The sequence below is a fragment of the Dermacentor albipictus genome, chromosome 8 (genome assembly GCF_038994185.2).
Source record: "Dermacentor albipictus isolate Rhodes 1998 colony chromosome 8, USDA_Dalb.pri_finalv2, whole genome shotgun sequence".
Taxonomy (NCBI): Eukaryota; Metazoa; Arthropoda; class Arachnida; order Ixodida; family Ixodidae; genus Dermacentor; species Dermacentor albipictus.
Genome location: NC_091828.1, coordinates 51409591 through 51429606, shown reverse-complemented (window position 1 = coordinate 51429606; position 20016 = coordinate 51409591). Strand labels below are relative to the sequence as shown.

Below are 20016 nucleotides of genomic sequence, written 5' to 3'. Positions count from 1 at the left end.
CTTGGGTTGTAGCATTCGGCTGGTCACTGACATCTGTTCCCCTGGCGTTGCATGGTGTGAAAATTGAGGTGCCTTCCTGTGCCTTGTCCCCCAACTCCTGCGCTGTGTTTAGCTTTATCTCCAGGAACTGCCACCATAACGGCAACATGGCTGACACAACTAGCGTGCCGAAGCTAATTTTTTGCACAAACTGTCCTTATCCCTCCCAGGGTCGAATCACCACATGAGCTAGTGTCACCAAGATGCGCCCCAATTAGCCTCCTGAGTGGCGGGCCCCGGGCACCTCTCCACCCGAGCTCTCTTTCGCTGAGCGCTTCATTGCCACGGCAGATGCTCACAGGCCTGCACCTAGGTGGTTACAAGGACTTTTGCTCCCGCAATTCTTTCGTTTTCGCACTTGGTAGGCCGCTTCGCAGTTAGCCCTAGCGCAGAGGGCACGCGCAGTCGACCGGTCTTGCGGTGAGCCTTTTCCCATAAGTGCCATGACTGTCACACTGTGCTGTGTCTTGGTTGAATAAACCTATGCTTGTTGGCGATCTGATTCTGGAGCCTTCTCTGCGCCATGTCAGACTCGATGAACCTTGCCCAAGTGCTTTCGTGCGTTGCAGAGTGGAGGAGTGCCGCGCCCTTCCCTGACCATCGCTCGCAGGGTGAGCCTTGTGCAAACCCACCTCCATATAACTGCCACTCAACTTGGTTTCAGCATGTCATCACTGCAGACCCCTTTTTAGCCCTCGTTCCTGCTTGATCCCCTGGCCACGGACTTAATTTCCTTCAACGCAGATGACACCTACAGCATGAGGTACGTAGCCACTGCTTTTGGCCACCGGGATCAATCCCTTCTTTGGAAAGCCCTTTCGTCACGTCGACTGCCTAGAGGTGTACCCTAGTCCTAGCCGCGCCAGTTTTGGGTTTGCTCAACTCTTTGAGACGCGCGTGAAATGGGTGCCTATTAGCACCCCCAATGTTCTGTTCCCGCTCGCTGGCTGCATTTCGTCGCAAGTGCAGTTGAGTACCCCAGGTGCGACTACAGAGCCACCCTGCTTGAGTGTCCACATTAACTCTCACTGGCCTGTCATTTTCTTGAGCGCCTTTCTCTGACGAATTCGCCATAGGCCAGACAGAGTCATGTGTCACTATGCGTGACGTTACAGCAGTGCAATGTACGTAGGCGCACTTGTGAGAAATATGTCAACTCTCCAGCTGGGAGCACAAAGCTCGCAAGAAGAAGAGCACACGGCATTTGGTTTGAAATTTCAGCCCTTTCCATGGCACATAGCGATGTAATACTTAGCAGACACGATCGCTAGCACGCATTGTATACACGGTGCTTGTCGGCGCAAAATGGCCACATCTGGTGAGGGGCCCCATAACATTTTGGACCCAGCCATCACTAAGTTGAAAATCCTCAATGTTCATATGAAGCGCTACGGCTCCTGCCTTTTGATCTGAAACATCACCGGACACCAGCACTTGCATGGCGATCATTGCTTTCAGTCACATTAGAATAGCTTCAAGTTTGGGTGGGCACTGTGGCTGACATTCTTCTGTCGAGATCGGGAAGATTTCTCAGTGGCTTCCAAAATCTTTCCCTTGTTATTTATGTAGGCTGATATTGTCTGCTTCGAGAGTTCTAATTCTTTTGCGACGTGTGATTGCAACAAGCCCCTTTGCACTTTCCTGATAATGGTGGGCTTCTTTTCCATCGTCACTATGCTATGATTTCCTCACTTCAAAGCCTTTGTCGGAAGGCGGCGGATGACGAAGCCAGTGTCGGCACCATTGTTAACAACTGGCGATGAAACCACGGAAGACAATCGGTTGTTGATTGGCTAAGCCTAGCATCACAGTATGCAGCTGAAGAAAACCACAATGCACATGAGTGGTGATACAAAGAGTACCACTGGCCATATGCGACTGACGAGTGCCGACAGCAATGAGAGCACAAAGGAACGTGGGAGAGTGCATCAAGCGGTGCCTATTCAGGCTGTACCTGAAATGGAAGCTCTAAATTGGCATGCAAGATGTGTGCAACGCTGCTTTGAGGCTGCAGGAAAACATTTTGAGAGCGATGTTTGCATTTTCGGTAGCTTCGAACTTGCGATCAAGAGAAAAATTCAGAAAAATCAAACGACAACACTTTGAAACATTCAAAATTTTCGTTATTATTATACATAACTATATGGAGCAAATTAGCAGTAATATTGCAGAGTTAAAATATTCTAGCCGGCCCAGAAAATAGGGTGTCCAAAAAAATCAGTCGGCGATTCTATCATTATTATGCTATGAAAAAAAAACATATTCGAATTCGACTTTCTGTTATTAAACATGTTGTAAACCATTCTGCTAATCTTGCGCTGCAACTGCACGCACTTGAATTACCAAGGACAGGTTGGGTTTTTGTCAGTTGTCGCAATATGACTAGCACAATCTTCCTGTGTCTGTCAGTTAGTATACAGTGAAACAAAATAAATTTTTCTTGTTTGCAGTTGTCAAAGTGGAGAAAGGATCATAGTTTTTTTCATTATTGTGCAAACTTTGTCCAAACATGAGTTGTGCAAAAACAACATGTCAGGGCTTTATAAGTGCATTTGGAAACAATGTGATAAAATGGGTGGAAGCACAAAGCAAGATTGTGGCAGTGTGCTGTATGGGTCACATGAATATAAAATAGAGAGGAACTGTCGATTTTTACTGGAGGCTTTGTTGTGCAACGGCTACCCTGTTGACAGTGAAATTGAAGACACTGTGATGGAATTCTCTAGTGGGAACCGTGGACAAGTTCTCCTGATGACAGCAGATTCAATTCATTGCAAGGCATTTGAACTGCTCACTAGTGTCTCATTTCCCAAAGCGAAAAGGCTTCACTTTTCGCATCAGCAAAGGTGGACAGCACATTGTAACAAGATTGCTGAGGAAGAATAACTATCCGCTGGGACAAACTGTTGGTACCAAAGAGGTTCTATCGGCCACTGCAGTCTGTAAACACGGTAAAAAAAAAACCAAAGCTGCTATCAACAGGAGAGGACCAAAACCAGCATTCACCTCAAGACGCATACACGTCGTCTGAAGCGATTGCTGGCGTCACCTCAGGAGCCCAGTGCATGCTGCTCATTGCCCGAGGGCAGTGTTGCGCATGCGTAGTCCCGCTTAGTCATCGCCGATGATGTGCTCTGGGATGTCGTCACTGAAAACCTGTCTTAGGACAAGAATCCTTACAGTTCCTGTGCCATGTTCAGCTCGCTCAATGAATGAGCATATTGATAAAACAAGGTGTGTTTTATAGTTGACTGCATTATGTTTGAATTTTATTCACATCAAATCCAGAGGTCAACTTACATTCTCCATTGATTTATATTCATGTTCTTGCACTCATACACCGATCTATACATAACTAAAAGACTCACTGGGTGCAACATTATCGTGAACCAATGTAAGGGCCACAACACCAGGACAAGAGGGCTCTGGATTAAGCTCTGCCATCTAAGGTAGTTCAATGTGCTCAGTAGGGCAGTATTCTTGCCTTTTGCCTCAATCAATATGCAGGACACAATACAATACCTCAGCGACAGAACATCACAAACACTTAAGCAAGTCATGCCAAGCTAGGCAGACTTGGTCATTTACCACACTCGTATAAGCAGGCAAATGTAAAAAAAGTGCCGGTCATTGCCCACCTGAGGTGGAGCTTAACTGATCCACTGCCTCCGTAGTCTGCACGCTCCTAGACTCGCTCCCTGGTTTGAACGAGCACCCAACAGACTTGTCAGCAAGAGACAAGCTGCACTGCATGCCAACCTCGACCTGACCACCGATATTTGAAGGGGCATGGCATGCCATTTTGGCAATGATGCTTTCAGCTACGCTCATCGCATTTGTGTGGCCTGCAGAAAATAAGTGAGGCAATTGCAGTCATGTTACAGCATCAAGAACAAGAGATAAATACAACAGAATAAATACAGGAGCACTTCACAATGCATACCCGAGGAACACAAAATAGCCCTTCCGGTTCAGTATTCCTAAAGGGCTACAAAGGACGACCCACATTAGATACTCGAAAGCAGGGCAACCTCCTTTTGTGAAAGGCTTATGACAGCGGAAGATACTTGAGACAATTTTTCATCTCATGCATTTAAAAGCTATTAGTGTAGTCCAACTAATCAGAAGTTATTGCACCATCCTAAGCTCATTGCAAGCAGCCTATTTAATGTCAACTGTAGGATCTCCTGTCACCGATGTCTTGTGCCAGATGATACCGACACATGACCTCGTTTATCTTTTACGGGTGGGCGCTTTTACCGTCTACAAAGTGTTATCGCTCAGCGCAGGACGCGTCTACATGTATCGGAAGTTTTCAAAATGTTATCGATGCTTTAATCTGCTGTCTGTTGTCGCCGAATCTTGCGTAAGCTGAGTGCATGTATGCACGACACAAATGGTGTAGAACTTTGTGGAAAGGCACACGGGTCCCAGCGGCTACTCTGGAACATTCGACAACTGACCGATAAAAGCCGACGTGCTTCACCCGCTGTTCAGATTTTCACCGATCGCGGACTGTGTTTGCCACCGTCGCTGTTCTCTGAGTATGACGTGTTTTTTGAGGGCACAAGTTGACCATATAAAATGCTAGTTTCCTCATTTTTAGTATTGCTGCTTTCCTCACCGCCACTACTACGTGACAACACCATCCCGTGCTTGCAAATTTTCTATGTCCTCACACTACCTGTCTGCTGCCCAGGATTGCATGTCAGTTCGATTGATAACAATTCAGTAACCCTGATAGGCCGTCGGTTACCTGCCCTACACATTACGTTGCTGGTTTAAAGTTCATTTTCAATGCAACAGCATTATTTAAGAACTTTAAGAGCGGTAGGTGTGTAGGTATGTACTATGTATGACGGCACATAACCTCTTTCCTGCCAACTTGGGTTTGTGTGCAGTCTATGATCAAATGGGTAGAGCATTTGGTCGCTGTGCTGTCCCTGGGAACTGGGTTCAAAACTAACTGCCGGCCCAACTTCGGTCGCTGAGAATGTAACAATGGGCATGTGCTGCTATTCAACAAACTTCTTTCATGCCAAGTTGGGTCACTGTGTATGTGGTACTTATTATGTGCCACTGTTCAATGAGCAGCCTCTCCCAGTGATCTCCAATTAACCCCGTCTTGTCATCTACTTTTACCCCGACTGTGTCCAGGTTGGCTGGCCTGCTCCCTCCCAACTAATTTGTGCTTTCTCTTCTCAAATTGAGAACAATCCTAGACCTCTCTAACCTAGGATCACTACTATTTACCCGACCTCACACTTCTACAACTTGCACTATGCTAGGGTCAGCAAAAAGTATAAAATCTATGTTACTTCTTGTGTCCCCATTACGACTTTTCCAGGCGCATTTTCTGTTATTTCGATTCTAGAAGAAGGTATTCGTTACTCAGAGGCAATTTATTTCCATGAAGTCTGCCACATCTCTCATCTTCTAATTTTAGAGTTCATGACATAGTTGCCAGTCACCTGTTCCCCCACCCAATTTTCCCCCACTTTCGCATTAAAGAGCCCCTCAAGGTCTGGCCATTTTGAGCTGACAAGTACAGTGCATACAATGCGGACTCATAATCAAGGATGCTAAAATTACATCACTACACACTGCGGAAACAGCTAAAATTTCGAACTAAACACTGTTTGCTTTTTTCCTCACGGGCCTGCGCTCCAAGATGAGGGGATGACTTATATCATCAAAAGCGCCTACGTACATGTGTATGCTGTGGTGTTGCTCATAGTGACATGTGACCCTTCAAGAATTATTTAAGGCAACATGTGTTATTTGTGTAATCTGTTGCTCAAGAGACGAATTAAAGTTTAGAGAAATAATATAACATGCAGACCGAATGTCTGCTGTTTGTTTTACTTTGCACCACAGCAAGAGAGATGTACAGTCAAACCCTTTTTATAACTATACAGGTTTCAACAATATATTGGTTATAACAACGAAAAGCAGCTGCACCATATACTTCTGTAAGTTTTTTATGTGGAAATAACCTGCTTACTTGAATGTCCTCATGACGCATTATCATTTATAACGATGAAGTATGGCTGCTGGGCGTCCATACCAAAAGGTAATGTAATGCGAAATCCTTCAAAAGAAAGAAGGAAAGATGAAATGCAAGCCGCCCAGTGCTTCTCTCCATGAGAGATGCACACCAGCGTCGCGCACATTCCTTCCGTCACATTTCCACCCCTCCAAACACGAACGGACTGCGCCCATAGATCAGATCTGTGCCACCCTCCGAAACATGACTGGACTGCTCCAACTGCACGGACAATGCTGCCGGCGCTGCTCCTAAATTGCTTGCTCGGCCCTCACAGTTGGTCCTTTAATCTCTGGCCCTCATTCTGCGCAATTCTGTTAACGGATTAAGTCGCTCATGCTTGTCTTTGTTCGTTGTATCGAAGTCATTCCTGGACACATTGTTTCTCAGCCTAGTTTGACATGCCACTGAAACAGAAGATGGCTGATCAGCCCACTGATCATCCGCAATGCACGACATTGCCGGTGAAAAGAACGCGCGCTGCTATAAATTTGGAAACAAAGTGCTTCGAACCGATGAGGCGATCTTCGCAAACATGCTTGCATCAGATACCAACGGCAGCAATAACGGAGTAGGGCAGGCTGCTTCAACATTGTCCCCGCGGGAGGTCCTGCATATGATTCAGTCCCTCATCAGCTTGTTTTTGCGAGGGACCTTCCGCTTCCCTAGATGGGGCACCTATAAATGCCTTGGAGAAGGGTGTCGGCAAACATCGCATAAAGCGAGCAAGGCTGACGGACATGCGGTTTTTTGAAGCAAGCCAGTGGGGAGGTATGTGGCGAGATGCTTGTGGCGATCTCGCTCGAGCATTTCGTCTGGATTTCTCAAGCTGAAATGTTGCCATAGCAGCCTTCCCGCATATTTTAAAAGGCGCCTCTTGGGGCCACCAAAAGGATGCCTCGGTGGAGCTCGTATGTCATTTGCCGCCCACGACTCTTCTTTGCAGCTGTTATACCAGTGCCGTTCTTGAATGCCGACAGTCGCGGCTTCCTTACAACATGCAATCAAAGCGCGCAGGAAGCAGAGTTAAACAGTTGATCGAGTCAACACAATCAGAAGGTAGATGGAGGATGGTGGCGGGGAGGAGAACTGACCTTCGCACCATTGTATTTTTCTCGGAACCGCCACGCCATTCCCATTCTTCATGGAACCCGGTTATAACAATGGATTTTTTGTGGCACTTGAATCAATATTGTTATAAGTAGGTTCGACTGTATTTCTGTTTTGTCTGCTTATTCCGTCATCGTTCAGTTGCATGTAAACACAATGAAACTATATATATAATTTTCTAGCCTGTTCCAGCATGTGGTCATGCTCTGTGATTCACTTGTGTCAGCCTCGGTATCTGTGTAGCACTGACCAATGCCTCCTCAAAACAAAATTATGCCTTGGACGTCGCTTGTTTTGCCATTAGAGGTTTGCCAACACAAAATGCGAGCAGATCGCCCCGTACTCGTGCTCCCAACTGTACTGCTGGAGCCGGAGTGATGCTGTTGGCAACATTGTGTCGGTGCAGCGGTGCATCTGGCTACACGTTGTGCAGGCGGTTGCTTGTATGCTTGTAACATGGACTGGAGGCGCGACGTAGGGCACACGCCTGCTCCGTCACAAAATGTTTCTTTGAAGCTATTAGACATATTCTTATGTGAATGATATGACAAGCTGACTTTAATTTTTGTGAGTATTAGGACATAAAAGAACATTTATGGTTTCCATTGATGCAACTCGTTTCTAGCGTTTTTATAAGAACTCGGCCATCTTTCGACAATGTCGTGCAATGAGTTTTGAAGTTTTGAGCATTACATTATTTTGGCACCTTTTCAAAAAGTTAAAATTTTGTCAGGATTAGTTAGTGTTAAAAAAATGAATGGTGAAGAAAGGTATGCTCAAAATTCCTGCTGATTCCTTTTTTTTTTCGATCAGCTTTAGCTTTGCTGAGCCGGTCTGAAGTAATGGTTGCCGCAGCCACGGTGGTCGCAGCTCAGGGCTGGCAGGCTTCTTAAGTTCACCATTGCCGAGAAGACTGTGAAGCACACCTTAGCAAGTATATTTGTTGAATCTTACACATTAAATACCTTTCTTTCTGACTGAACATGAGTGGGACACAAAGTCATCAGGGAGCTTCGACACATCAAACACGTTCTCAGTACTGCTACGTTATTTTGTGTTAAAGCACTGCTATGAATTAACACAAAAAGCTTGAAGAACCAAACAAGACATTTTATTCAACAACGAAGAAATTTTGTTGTGTAAACGGAACACACTGAAGTATGTACTGGCGCAAGGATAGAAAAGGGCGCGTTAACAGCTAGGTGAGGCAACAGTTGTTTGAAGACAATGCATATTCAGGCTCCCATTAACATCCCTCTCTTCCCACCATGCCTAGAGCTGATGACATTCATGTTGCCAAATGGGCATTCTGCGCTTCACAAGACTCCCATTCGATCGGCATAACATCAACACCAAAATACTGGGGAAGTGCAAGTCCGAAATCTTGATCGGACTAACAGGAATCATCAAGCTCATGAATGACATACTTGTCTTTAGCCACAATGAAGTCAGTCATGAGAGGAATGCTGACATGATGCTCAAGCAGCTGTCTCCTCAAGCATACCTGCTCGTTACTCTTTGACGACGACGACCACGATTCATCAAAAGTGTCCACACCACTGTCCAATGACCACATCCCGCAGGCATCCAGCTCGCCGCTGTTCATCGACTCGTCCACTTCACCTTTGCAGCAGAACATGATCAAAGCACCCTGCTTCATCGACATGCCAACTGTGGAGAAAGAGGAAAGTAGGGAAAGGAGGCAAAGGTAGAGAAGAGGTATTTCAGCAGTCAGCAGGCTTTGTTTCCATTACTCACAAATTATGCTTCAGGGATGCACGACAAGATCGCGACGATCATTTCCTTGCAGAAATTTCGACTATAACTTGAGAACTTTTCCTGACAGGGGGTTTCCTTTCAAGCAGTTTGGTGGCAGCATTTCTGTCAGCCACTCCTTGAGCAAAATTTTTAAAAAGCGGCCTGATAAACTTCCTGGAACTTAGAAGCAGCAGCAGCTCTTTGCGGTGGTCAGTGTCGGTATTTTCACAGCTCATCACTGGTAGGCTCATGGGCTCTTGCACAATCCTCTGTGCGTAAAGTTCATGGGCTTCGCAACGGACCTCCAATGAGGAAGCACACATTCCACGAATCTCCGAAGACCTATGAGCAGATTCAGCAGTTCCCGACATCGATAAAACAGGCCACCACAGTCTCTATGAGCGATGGGCCCGTGCTTAGGAGTGCTGCTTTTTGCTCGCCCATAGGAACGCTATACGGCCTGCACAGGGAATGTGCTGACTCGCCGCACGCACAATGTATCTGCCAATCATGGCCACGCTGGCAATCTGAGGGGTGGAGACAAATGGTCGCGCTGAAGGGCAGTTTTTTAACCCCTGCGCTGCCATGTTCAGGACCTCATCAAAGGTGCTTGCCGCACATGCAATTTCTTTTGAATAAGAAGATGCTGCAATGAGAACGTGGTCAAGCTCTTAACATTGCTTTCACATGAAGCTGCCATGATTCTGGTCTTCAGCATTTTTTCCAGCACACATGCTGCACTCTTTATGTCCAGCATGTCGTTGTACCCGGCAATGCAGCGCAGAAAGCCAAACATTGTCTCGATCGGGTCACTGGACATTTTCCAAGTCAGGATGAACTGGAAACTTTTTTTGCTGTAAGTATATGATGGATGCAGGCAACTTTTAACTTTGTTGGAAAAATCAGTGAGATAAATTTTCTTGCTTAAAGGGCCCCTCACCAGGTCAGGCCATTTTGAGCTGACAAGCGCAGAGCATACAGTACGTGATAACAATCGTGCCTGCAAAGTATTTCATTGCCACGTGCCACGGAAAGATCTGAAATTTCAAACCGAACGCTGTTTTTCCTTCTCGCAGCCGCCGCGCTCCAAGCCGGAGGATGATATACTCCTGTCCCTGCACCTACGTAGTTGTGTCTGCAGTGTGACGTAGCTCGTGGTGACGCGCGACTTTGAGAATTATTGAAGGCACCATCTCTTATTTGTGTGAACTGTTGCTTGGATAGACGAATTGAAGTTTAGAGAAGTAATAAAATGCAAACGGAATGTTTGGGTGTTTTTTGCTTTACTTCGCACCGAAGCAAGAGAAATGTACTTCCGCTTCATCTGCTTGTTCCCACGGTCGTGCGGTCACGTGTACAGGTACCGAAACTGTGCCATGTTCTACTGTGTTCTAGCGCGTGATCATTCCCTGCGATCCGCTTGCTCTGCCTACGTATTAGCATAGCACTGAATTATGCCACTAGTACGGTTTCGCTGCACATAGCTTGGAATATTTGTGCGCTGCACGAACAAGAGAATAGCTCGCATGCGATGCTGTCACGAAAGTGCATAGCAGTGAAAAAAAAAAGTCAGGAAAAATATATGCGTCCCGCGATCCTCAAGGTCCGGTATGGGAGAATGCAGGGAAGGAATTTTGCTTGTGGAGGCTAGACAGGACGAGTAGAGAGACTGCCTTGCTTGGCAGTAAAGCCCGCCTGCAGAAATCATGGGTTTGTGGCACCGAAATATTTCTATCTCTGCTATTATTGAGCCGATTTGAAAATTTTCTGCGACAGAATGCTCCCTAGAGGACACGTAAGAACTTGCAGCATATAACGAAAATTTGTTATGGGGCCCGGTGAGGGTCCCTTTAAGGTGCCAACCGCAAGCTGCAGTGCAAGCTGGGCACAGAGAACAATTGCGCCCCCGACAACCTGTTCCAGCAGCACATCAGACATTGCAGTTACAGCGGCATCATCTCGCACTGTTCTCTATGAATAAAGAGTGCTAAGGTGATGCTAAAGGTTTGGAGAAACTGCGAGCTGAAAAGGACCGACATGCAAGAGCAGACGTCTCAACACCAGCTGCCCTTCTCACTTGTTGGCTCTGGTCTGCGTTCTTGAACCGAATTATGCTTCATTTTATTGTGTCCGCAACTGAAAATTGCAGACAAAAAAAAAAGAATAAAAAGAACATTGGGTTCTGGTTCCTTCACACTGCGGCGCTTTGATGACTTGCGGCCATCCCCTACTGCACGACAGCATGAAGAGCTGAACTACTCGCGAATCTACTGGCATTCTACTGCTGGCGAAACTACTTGCATTCACGCGTCCCTTCGTCCTGACCGTCAGTAGCAGAAAGGTCAAACAGCGCACTTGAAATTTGTTAAGCATGATGAGCACCAGCGCGAAAACAAGGGTGCGGAGACGAAGTTTGACGTCACTCGGGATACTCTTATCGTCAGCGTGCGATAGCAGCGCCATGGTGCGGCCCTGCAGCTGCTCCAGCCGCCTAAGCCGTGGGCCATTTCAATCTGTTGTCGACTGTACATGCTGCTCTTCACTTTGATGCCAAGTTGGGTCATTGTGCATGTGCCAGTATTGAATGAAACTCTGACACCACTACCCCTACCAATACCGTAACCAACAATTGTGTACCAATCATAAAATTGCTAATGACATTAAGGTCACCAATCATCTCAAAAGAACGGATGCACCACCATTATGCTTCTTCTTAATCCCATTAGGGCCTACTTTCTCCAAGTGCGACCCCTCCAGGTTAAGTTCTGATTTATTGCAGGTTTAACATCCTCAGACTGACCAATATTGCAAAAAAGTTAACACATTTTTTTCAGAGGGACTATAAAGTGGCAAATAATATTTTCTGTAGGTAAACATGCATTGTTTATTCATTAGTACACATACAGATGGGTTTGCATAAATACTTATAAGAATAAAATAGTAGATACACCGACATGGATATCTTCCAATTCGGCACTCACCTACGCCTTGTTCAGGTGCTTTGCAGCCGCACTCTGTACGTGCTGCTCTTTATTGAACCACGTTGACGCCCAATTGGGTTATAGGTGTGAGCACTTTTCATATTACTACTTAAAATACAATCAACAATCGTGCACCAATCATCGGACTGCTAATGACACTAAAGTTGCCAATCATCTCAAAAGAATCGATGCACCACCAATTATCTTCCTCTTAAACCGTCGAGAGTATTTTTCATCCAAATGTGAACCCTCAGTGTTGAATATTTTTACTGTAGATTTAAAATCTTCAGACTAACAAATTTTGCAGAAAAGTTATCTCAACTTTTTCAGAGTGACAATAAAGTGACGAAACATATTTTCTGCAGGTAAACATGCACTGTTTATTCATGAAACAGATGGGCTTGCATTACCACGTATCAGATATTTTTTTTTTTAATATAGAGAGGCTAGAAAGCAACATAGAGGCTAGAAACAGCGACGTGCTCCCAGGGCTCGGTTATGTTAGCAGCTTCCACCATGATGCTATCACTACCATGGGGGTTTCGCTCTAGTGCATAAAGCCCGCCTTTATGAAACAGCAGTTATTGGTGAAAAAGGGTCCCTGCATGGCCACTGGATACAACCTTCATGATGACAGAACTCCCAGTTTTCAGAATCATCAATATTGTTACGGACCAGTAGTTACAATAAGGAAGAGGCCAGCAGTGTGAAGATGACTACAATAATTAGAGACTAGTAGTATGGAAGTGCAGCGTATTCATTTTGTAAATAAACTTGTATGTAGCTTCTTGTCTGCGACTTTCCATATAACATATTTGGTGGAGGTAGACATGCCCTGTCCTCGTCATGGGGCTCGCAGTGGATGGTATATCGAGCCTTCCATCATGGCTCCCGGAAATAACAGCTCGACTCAACCGGCTCTGACACCTCCTGCTACTCCGACGAGCCACATCGCACTCTCCACTCCACAAGATCTTGGCATATTCTTGGAGAACGATGGGGAAGACGTTGATGACTGGATCAGCCTGTACCAACGTGTCAGCACCAATAACCAGTGCGGCTCAACTGTCATGCTTGCCAACGTAGTATTTTACCTCGGTGGGTTGCACAGCTCAAGTATGGCTTAGGACACATGCAGACGAGCTCACCAGTTGAGATACACTTAAACAAAAGCTGCAGAACTTGTTCGGCAACCCTTATGTTTACCAACTCGCTGCATTTGTGCCTGACGATCGGTCAGAACGTAGATGATTCACCTGCAGACATGCGGCAATCACAGGTGCTGATCCCACCTCATTGTTCACTCAAGGAAGCTCAATCAGCATCACGAGTCTTACGAACAGGTAGTCATGTTCCAGATCTTTGGCTTTCGAGCACCCAGAAATGACAGCTCGCTTTAAGATAACAATGTCACCCTCTCCTGACCATCACGCAGAGGCCACTGATTGATGAGAGGGTCATTGTCGAGAACTACCGGGGAAGGAATCAATGGCCGCTTCAGGTTGGCATGTGGAAGCCGCCTCGTATTGTGCTATGTTCAGAGCAGGAGGTGGTGAATGGTAAGGCGTTTGTGATTGTCCTGTGAAATGCCTTGACGAGGGAAAGAGGGAAATAAACGGCACAAAAGGTGGACTGGGACGGATGCGAGAAGGAAGAAGCTCGGACATACACACTCTAGCATGCAGTGTGCTCTGAAAGTTAAGAGCTGCGTGTATAAAACTCAACCATGCACTTCTGAATATAAAACCTTTTCTTGTTCTCGTAACTGTCACTCGGAACCCTTCTTTCTCTCGGCACCTGGCACGGCACCATACATGGAACATACTTTACAATACAGGCAGGCAGCTTATGAGATCGATCGGCATTGACTTCATTGGTGTGGTGAGTGCTACATGTTTGCTTCTCTTTTTGCCAGGCTCATAGCGCAGGCAATCCATAACAGTGTTTAATGTCGTTAGTTATTTTATTACATACACCAAGAATATAGTGTCTCGTGGGCTGATTGCTAGTGGGGAAGAAACACAGGGTGCACTGGTGAGCATGAGAAGCTGTAAATCCAAGAATTCCTAGAAAGTCATGAGCAGATGAACATTTCGGTTGGCCCTGCGAAAGGCAAAAGATAGCAATTAGAGCTTTTGCAGAATGAGGAGAGGAGTTGGGAGGAGGCTGGTGAGGCAAGGAAAATTATTTTGTGAAAAAGAGAGCATGAAGCACAAGAAATTCTGCAGTTTCCTAATAGTGATAAGGATGGGCTAGCTATGGCCTGAAGTTTGCTCTTCATGTCACCAGAACTCTTGCTAGTACAAGTAAGCAGATGCTAGGAGAGTATGTTTGTGTTTTCTGGTAGGCACTGTTTTGGGAATTCACTTTCCTTAAATAGCAAGTTTCAGTTTTATGGAAGGGTGCATCTTGAAGGCCAACAAATTCGCCATGGAGAAATTCATAGCGCAGGACCTCCTTCTAACTTGCGCAGAGTTGGGCATTTTTGTCAGCTACGCAACAACACAAGAAGCAGTTCTTGACGTCACGAACGCAGAAGATGTGACAGTCCAGCAAGCGGAAGAGGCTTGGGAAACCATTGTTGAAAGAAAGCAAATGGCAGAGGAGTGCAAGAGGTGCAAATGTAAAGAAGAAGAGGCATGTGAGGTGCAAATGTGAAGAAGAAGAGGCATGTGAGGCATCAGCATGAAGAGGCAGAAAGACGCAACCGTGAAGCAGAGAGGTGCGAGCATGAAGAGGCAAAAAGATGCAAACATGAAGCAGAAACACACCAGAGGTGTGTGCAGGAGGCAGCACAATGGCATGTTCTTGGAATGGAAGAGCTTGAGCAGAAAAGTCAGATACTTAGATGGCAAATAGCGTGATTCCAGCTCCACACTTTCATGGTAGAGAAGGATATAGTTAATTTCCTTGCCGGTTTTGAAAAAATGTCGTATATTCCTGTTGTGGTCCGTCTTGGGTGTTTGTGCTGTAAGTTTCAGTTCAGAATTATGCACCAACTAGGCCCAAATGAAGTTTTACTGAGAAAGAGGGTGTCAGCCGGGACTTGTGAACCAAGAGATTACCAGCGCTAATCCTGTTCAGTATCGCTGTTTCATGAACTGCTTGTCTGAGGACAAAGTGGGAGATTACGATAGGGCTAAGAAGGATTTCTTTATACCCTTCTGTCTAGCATTTCAAACCGACTTCATGGGCAAAAAGAGAGAGCAGCAGAACTCGCCAAGCATTACCGCACGCTTTGAAGTTTCCGAAGTAAGTCCTGACAATCAGAAACAAGTGACAAAGCAGGATATGGTTCCCGGAAGCGAAAGGGTAACAAGTATTTCTGTAGGCACTTTAAACCGGAGACTTCAAATTCCCTCAGCACACATTAAGAGAAAGAGGGTGACGCACCTAAAGTAGCACAAGAAATGAAGATGCCCCCACTGATGGTGTACAGACGTTGGAGGCGCGGAAGAGAGTTGTGTATTACAACTGCAGAGGAAAAGACCACATAGCCAGGAGCTGTGAGAAGCGAGTGGTATTTGTCATAGCACAGGACTCCGACAAGAACATGCAGCCATATATGGGACAGCTTTCACTGAACAGCCAGGTGTGTATGGAGGCGGCAATATTGGCCAGCCTGCCAGAGCAAGTAACCTATTCATAATCAAATACGTCGGAGAACACGCTGACGGAACGAGGAGAAGCCTTATCCAATATGGGATCTTTCAGGGCAAAAACATGGAAGAAAACTCAGAGACTGATAGACGTATCCGCTATTGCGCAACAGTCAGAGGACCATGGAATGATTCCCGAGATTGTTGAGCGCAGTGATGAGTCAAACTTGCTGGTAGCCGGAAGCGAGGGAAAGGCAACAGACAGCGGCGGTTTTTCCGTGCAAGAAACGGAGGGCCCATTAGGCCAAGTGTGTACGGAGTCAGCAAGTTCGGCCAGCCTGCCAGGAAAAGTTGCCTATGGCTGTTTGCATACGTCAGAGCAGATGGTGAAGCAAAGAGATAGACCCAAGATGAGAAAGACAGAAGGGGTAAGGAGTATGGAACCAAACATGTGAAGCGACAAGGCAACAGACACAAATCCACGACAGTCAGGATCCAGCCGGAGACTGTGAAAAAGGCGAAGGACGATAAATCCCAAGCTTAGGAATTTGCGGAGATCGGCATGATGCACATCGCAAGAAGAATCAGAATAAATAAAATAAAAAATAAAAATAAAAGAATAAAAAATTTATTATTAGAAGCCAGGAGAGCTTCGTGTAAATTCAGGCGTAGTAGCCGTCACCTAACCGCACTGCAGATGTCTTGTCGTAAGCAGAGGAACAAAGCGAAGCCTCTTGTAGGCTGCTACTAGAGCCGGTCACTCACGGGGCAAAGAAAGGCAGCTCCCTAGCACCTAAGAGAACAGTGCATGTGTGGGTCTGTAAATGTAATCATACTTGGTTTCCATACTTGGAGGCTGCTATCCTAAAGTTGTAGCTACGAGGTGCGCCAGGCAAATTAGAGGCTTTTGCCTTCTTCCAAGAAAGTGCTTTGCAAAAGCCGCGAAATGCACGACCCTCTCGAGCTCGTCTGAAATATGAAATCAGACAGACAGGTTGCAAACTGTTTTGTTCTTTTGATTCGTGCTGTATATAGCTTGGTTGCACGATCAATGCTTATGAAGCAAAAGGAATAACACAAAATATTGTTGGGTTGTTAGCATTTTCAGCTCACGTTAGATCCCCAATCACAAACGGAAAGTTTATGTCACAACACATTTAGAATAGTAAAGCAAACAGGGTTAGTGTTGCATAAAGTTTGGAACATCCGCCAACAAGGCTCGAGAGTGGTGACGCTGGCTAACACTCCCAAGGTTAGTTCTCGTAGTAACACATAAGTACGCAAGAAAGTGGATGGGGAAACCATGCCGCAGTAGCTCAATTGGTTAGAGAATCGCATGCATAAAGCAAAGACGTGGGATCATCCCGCACCTGTGGCAAGTTGTTTTTCATCCACTTTCATTGCCATTAATTTATAATTTTTTTATTTCAAGTATTAAGTACAAGTAATTTACCCTATGTTTTCCTTGGTGTGTCTGCTTGTTGGCTTCTCATGATATAATTAATAAGAACCAGGCCCCTCAGTTAACCCCCTCTCTTCTCATTCATACAGTTTGGAGGGTCATATCCAAGCTGTGCAAGTGTATCAGTTAAGCTTTTACGGGAGTTCATAACGAGTCATAACATGCAGGAGTGTTTTTTGGAGGCACATTTTGCAGATTGAATTCATGAACTTTAATTTCTTCTACAATATTATATTTTGAAAGATTTAGGAGCTTTTGTCAAAAAGAGGACATTGTTTGTTTGTGCTCATGGTATCATCATCAGCAGCAGCAGCAACCTGGTTACGCCCACTGCAGGGCAAAGGCCTCTCCCATACTCCTCCAATAACCCCGGTCATGTACTAATTGTGGCCATGACGTCCCTGCAAACTTCTTAATCTCATCCGCCCATCTAACTTTCTGCCGCCCCCTGCTACGCTTCCCTTCCCTTGAAGGAAGTATTTTATTGATTGGAAAATGTAGAGAAGTCGGCCGGATAATGGAACATCTGGCCTGCTACTCTACGTAAGGGAGGGGGAAGAGGGGAAGAAAAGGGGTCACAATGATGGATCCAGTGCATAACCCTTAATGATCATCGGTTATCTTCCCTCCTCATTACATGTCCTGCCCATGCCCATTTCTTTTTCTTGATTTCAACAAAGATGTCATTAACTCACGTTTGTTCCCTCACCCAATCTGCTTTTTTCTTATCCCTTAACGTTACGCCTATCATTCTTCTTTCCATAGTTCGTTGCGTCGTCCTCAATTTAAGTAGAACCCTTTTCGTAAGCCTCCAGGTTTCGGCCCCATAGGTGAGTACTGGTAAGACACAGCTATTATACACTTTTCTCTTGAGGGATAATGGCAACCTGCTGTTCATGATCTGAGAATGCCTGCCAAACGCACTCCAGCCCATTCTTGTTCTTCTGATTATTTCAGTTTTATGATCCGGATCCGCGGTCACTACCTGCCCTAAGTATGTGTATTCCGTTACCACTTCCACTGCCTCGCTACCTATTGTAAACTGCTGTTCTCTTCCGAGACTGTTAAACATTACTTTAGTTTTCTGCAGATTAATTTTTAGACGAACTCTTCTGCTTTGCCTCTCCAGGTCAGTGAGCATGCATTGCAATTGGTCCCCTGAGTTACTAAGCAAGGCAATATCATCAGCGAATCGCAAGTTACTAAGGTAATCTCCATTAACTTTTATCCCCAATTCTTCCCAATCCAGGTCTTTGAATACCTCCTGTAAACACGCTGTGAATAGCATTGGAGAGATCATATCTCCCTGACTGACGCCTTTCTTTATTGGGATTTTGTTGCTTTTTTTAAGGAGGACTACAATGGCTGTGGAGCCGCTATAGATATCTTTCAGTATTTTTACATACGGCTCGTCTACACCCCGATTCCGTAATGCCTCCATGACTGCTCAGGTTTTGACAGAATTGCTTTCTCATAATCAATGAAAGCTATATATAAGGGTTGGTTATATTCCACAAATTTCTCTATCACCTGATTTATAGTGTGAATATGCTCTTTTGTTGAGTAGCCTTTATGGAATCCTGCCTGGTCCTTTGCGTGACAGAAGTCTAAGGTGTTCCTGATTCTATTTGCGATTACCTTAGTAAATAGCTTGTAGGCAACTGACAGTAAGCTGATCAGTCTATAATTTTTCAAGTCCTTGGCGCCCTCTTTCTTATGGATTAGGATTATGTTAGCATTCTTCCAAGATTCTCGTATGCTGCGAGAATCTGCGGAAGACCATTCTGCAGAAGACGCTTATTACACTGCAATTCGGAAAGCACGAGAAACATTTTATCATAACGACTTAGCTAAAATTCTAAAATCTAACCCTAGAAAATTTCGGGAAGTCATTACCTCGCATCAAACACATGACATCACACTTTCAAGCGATAAAGACGAAATTATGAGCGACGCTGTTTGTGCTGACACTTTTAACATCGCGTTTTCATCCGTGTTCACTGAAGAAGCCGACTTGCCTCTTCCTACGCCACCTACTGCGACACTGCCAATGATGGCCCCTGTTGAAATTTTTGTCGCTGGCATTTCATCCCTCATTGACAAATTAAAGCTTTCATCATCGGCTGGTGTCGACGACATTAACTCAAAACTATTAAAAAATACTAAAGAAATTATTGCAGTGTATTTTTCGATGCTCTTTTCACTTTCACTTGAAACAGGAATCTTACCAGACGACTGGAAAGAGGGCAAGGCCATTCCAGTCCACAAATCAGGTAACAAACAATCCCCGCTAAATTACCGCCCCATTTCTCTAACAAGCGTCCCATGCAAAATTATGGAACACGTCATATACTCTCACATTATGCACTTCCTTGACACTAACAATTTTTTTCATCCTTCCCAGCATGGATTCCGTAAATCTTTATCTTGCGAAACCCAACTTGCCATATTTCTTCATGATCTACACTCTAATCTCAACCTCAACCTTCAGACCGATGCAATCTTTCTCGACTTCGCTAAAGCATTCGACACAGTATCACACAAACGCCTTATACTAAAACTCTCCCAGCTGAATTTGCACCCTAACGTTTTCACATGGATCGTAGCATTTCTCAACAAACGCTCCCAGTTTGTTTCAATTAAAACTAGTCGCTCCAGCTCCCTCCCTGTAACATCCGGCGTCCCCCAAGGATCTGTACTCGCACCCCTCCTATTCCTCATATATATTAACGACCTGCCTATACATGTATCCTCCCATATCCGTTTATTTGCCGATGACTGTGTCATCTATCGCACAATTACAAAGATTTCTGATCAAACTACACTCCAACATGACCTTAACCTTGTACAACAGTGGTGTGATCTTTGGTTAATGAAGCTTAATTCTACTAAATGCAAGCTCGTTTCCTTTCATCGCAAACTTAATCCCCTATCATTCTCATACCTAATCTCCCACTCCAATGTCGAACAAGTTCAAACATACAAATATCTAGGCGTCACCTTATCCTCTGACCTTTCATG

The 20016-nt window shown here is 45.3% G+C and overlaps 1 protein-coding gene across 8 annotated transcripts in view; it reads right to left on the bottom strand.

Moving 5' to 3' along the window:
• Positions 1-20016, bottom strand: part of LOC135896036 (zinc finger protein OZF-like) — a 92612-nt gene that overhangs the window by 53789 nt on the left and 18807 nt on the right. For 3 of the 8 annotated variants that reach the window (XM_065424362.1, XM_065424363.1, XM_065424364.1), the window contains exons 3-4: positions 8700-8866; positions 3678-3884 (exon numbers count right to left, since the gene is read on the bottom strand). The exons of 1 other annotated variant lie outside the window; for it this stretch is intronic. In XM_065424362.1, the coding sequence (XP_065280434.1) occupies positions 3678-3870 (193 nt within the window). In that variant the 5' untranslated portion in view covers positions 3871-3884; positions 8700-8866. Of the gene's footprint in view, positions 1-3677; positions 3885-8699; positions 8867-12684; positions 14038-20016 lie in introns of those variants that run through there. 4 more of the 8 variants (XM_065424365.1, XM_065424366.1, XR_010562568.1 and 1 more) reach the window with 3 other exon arrangements.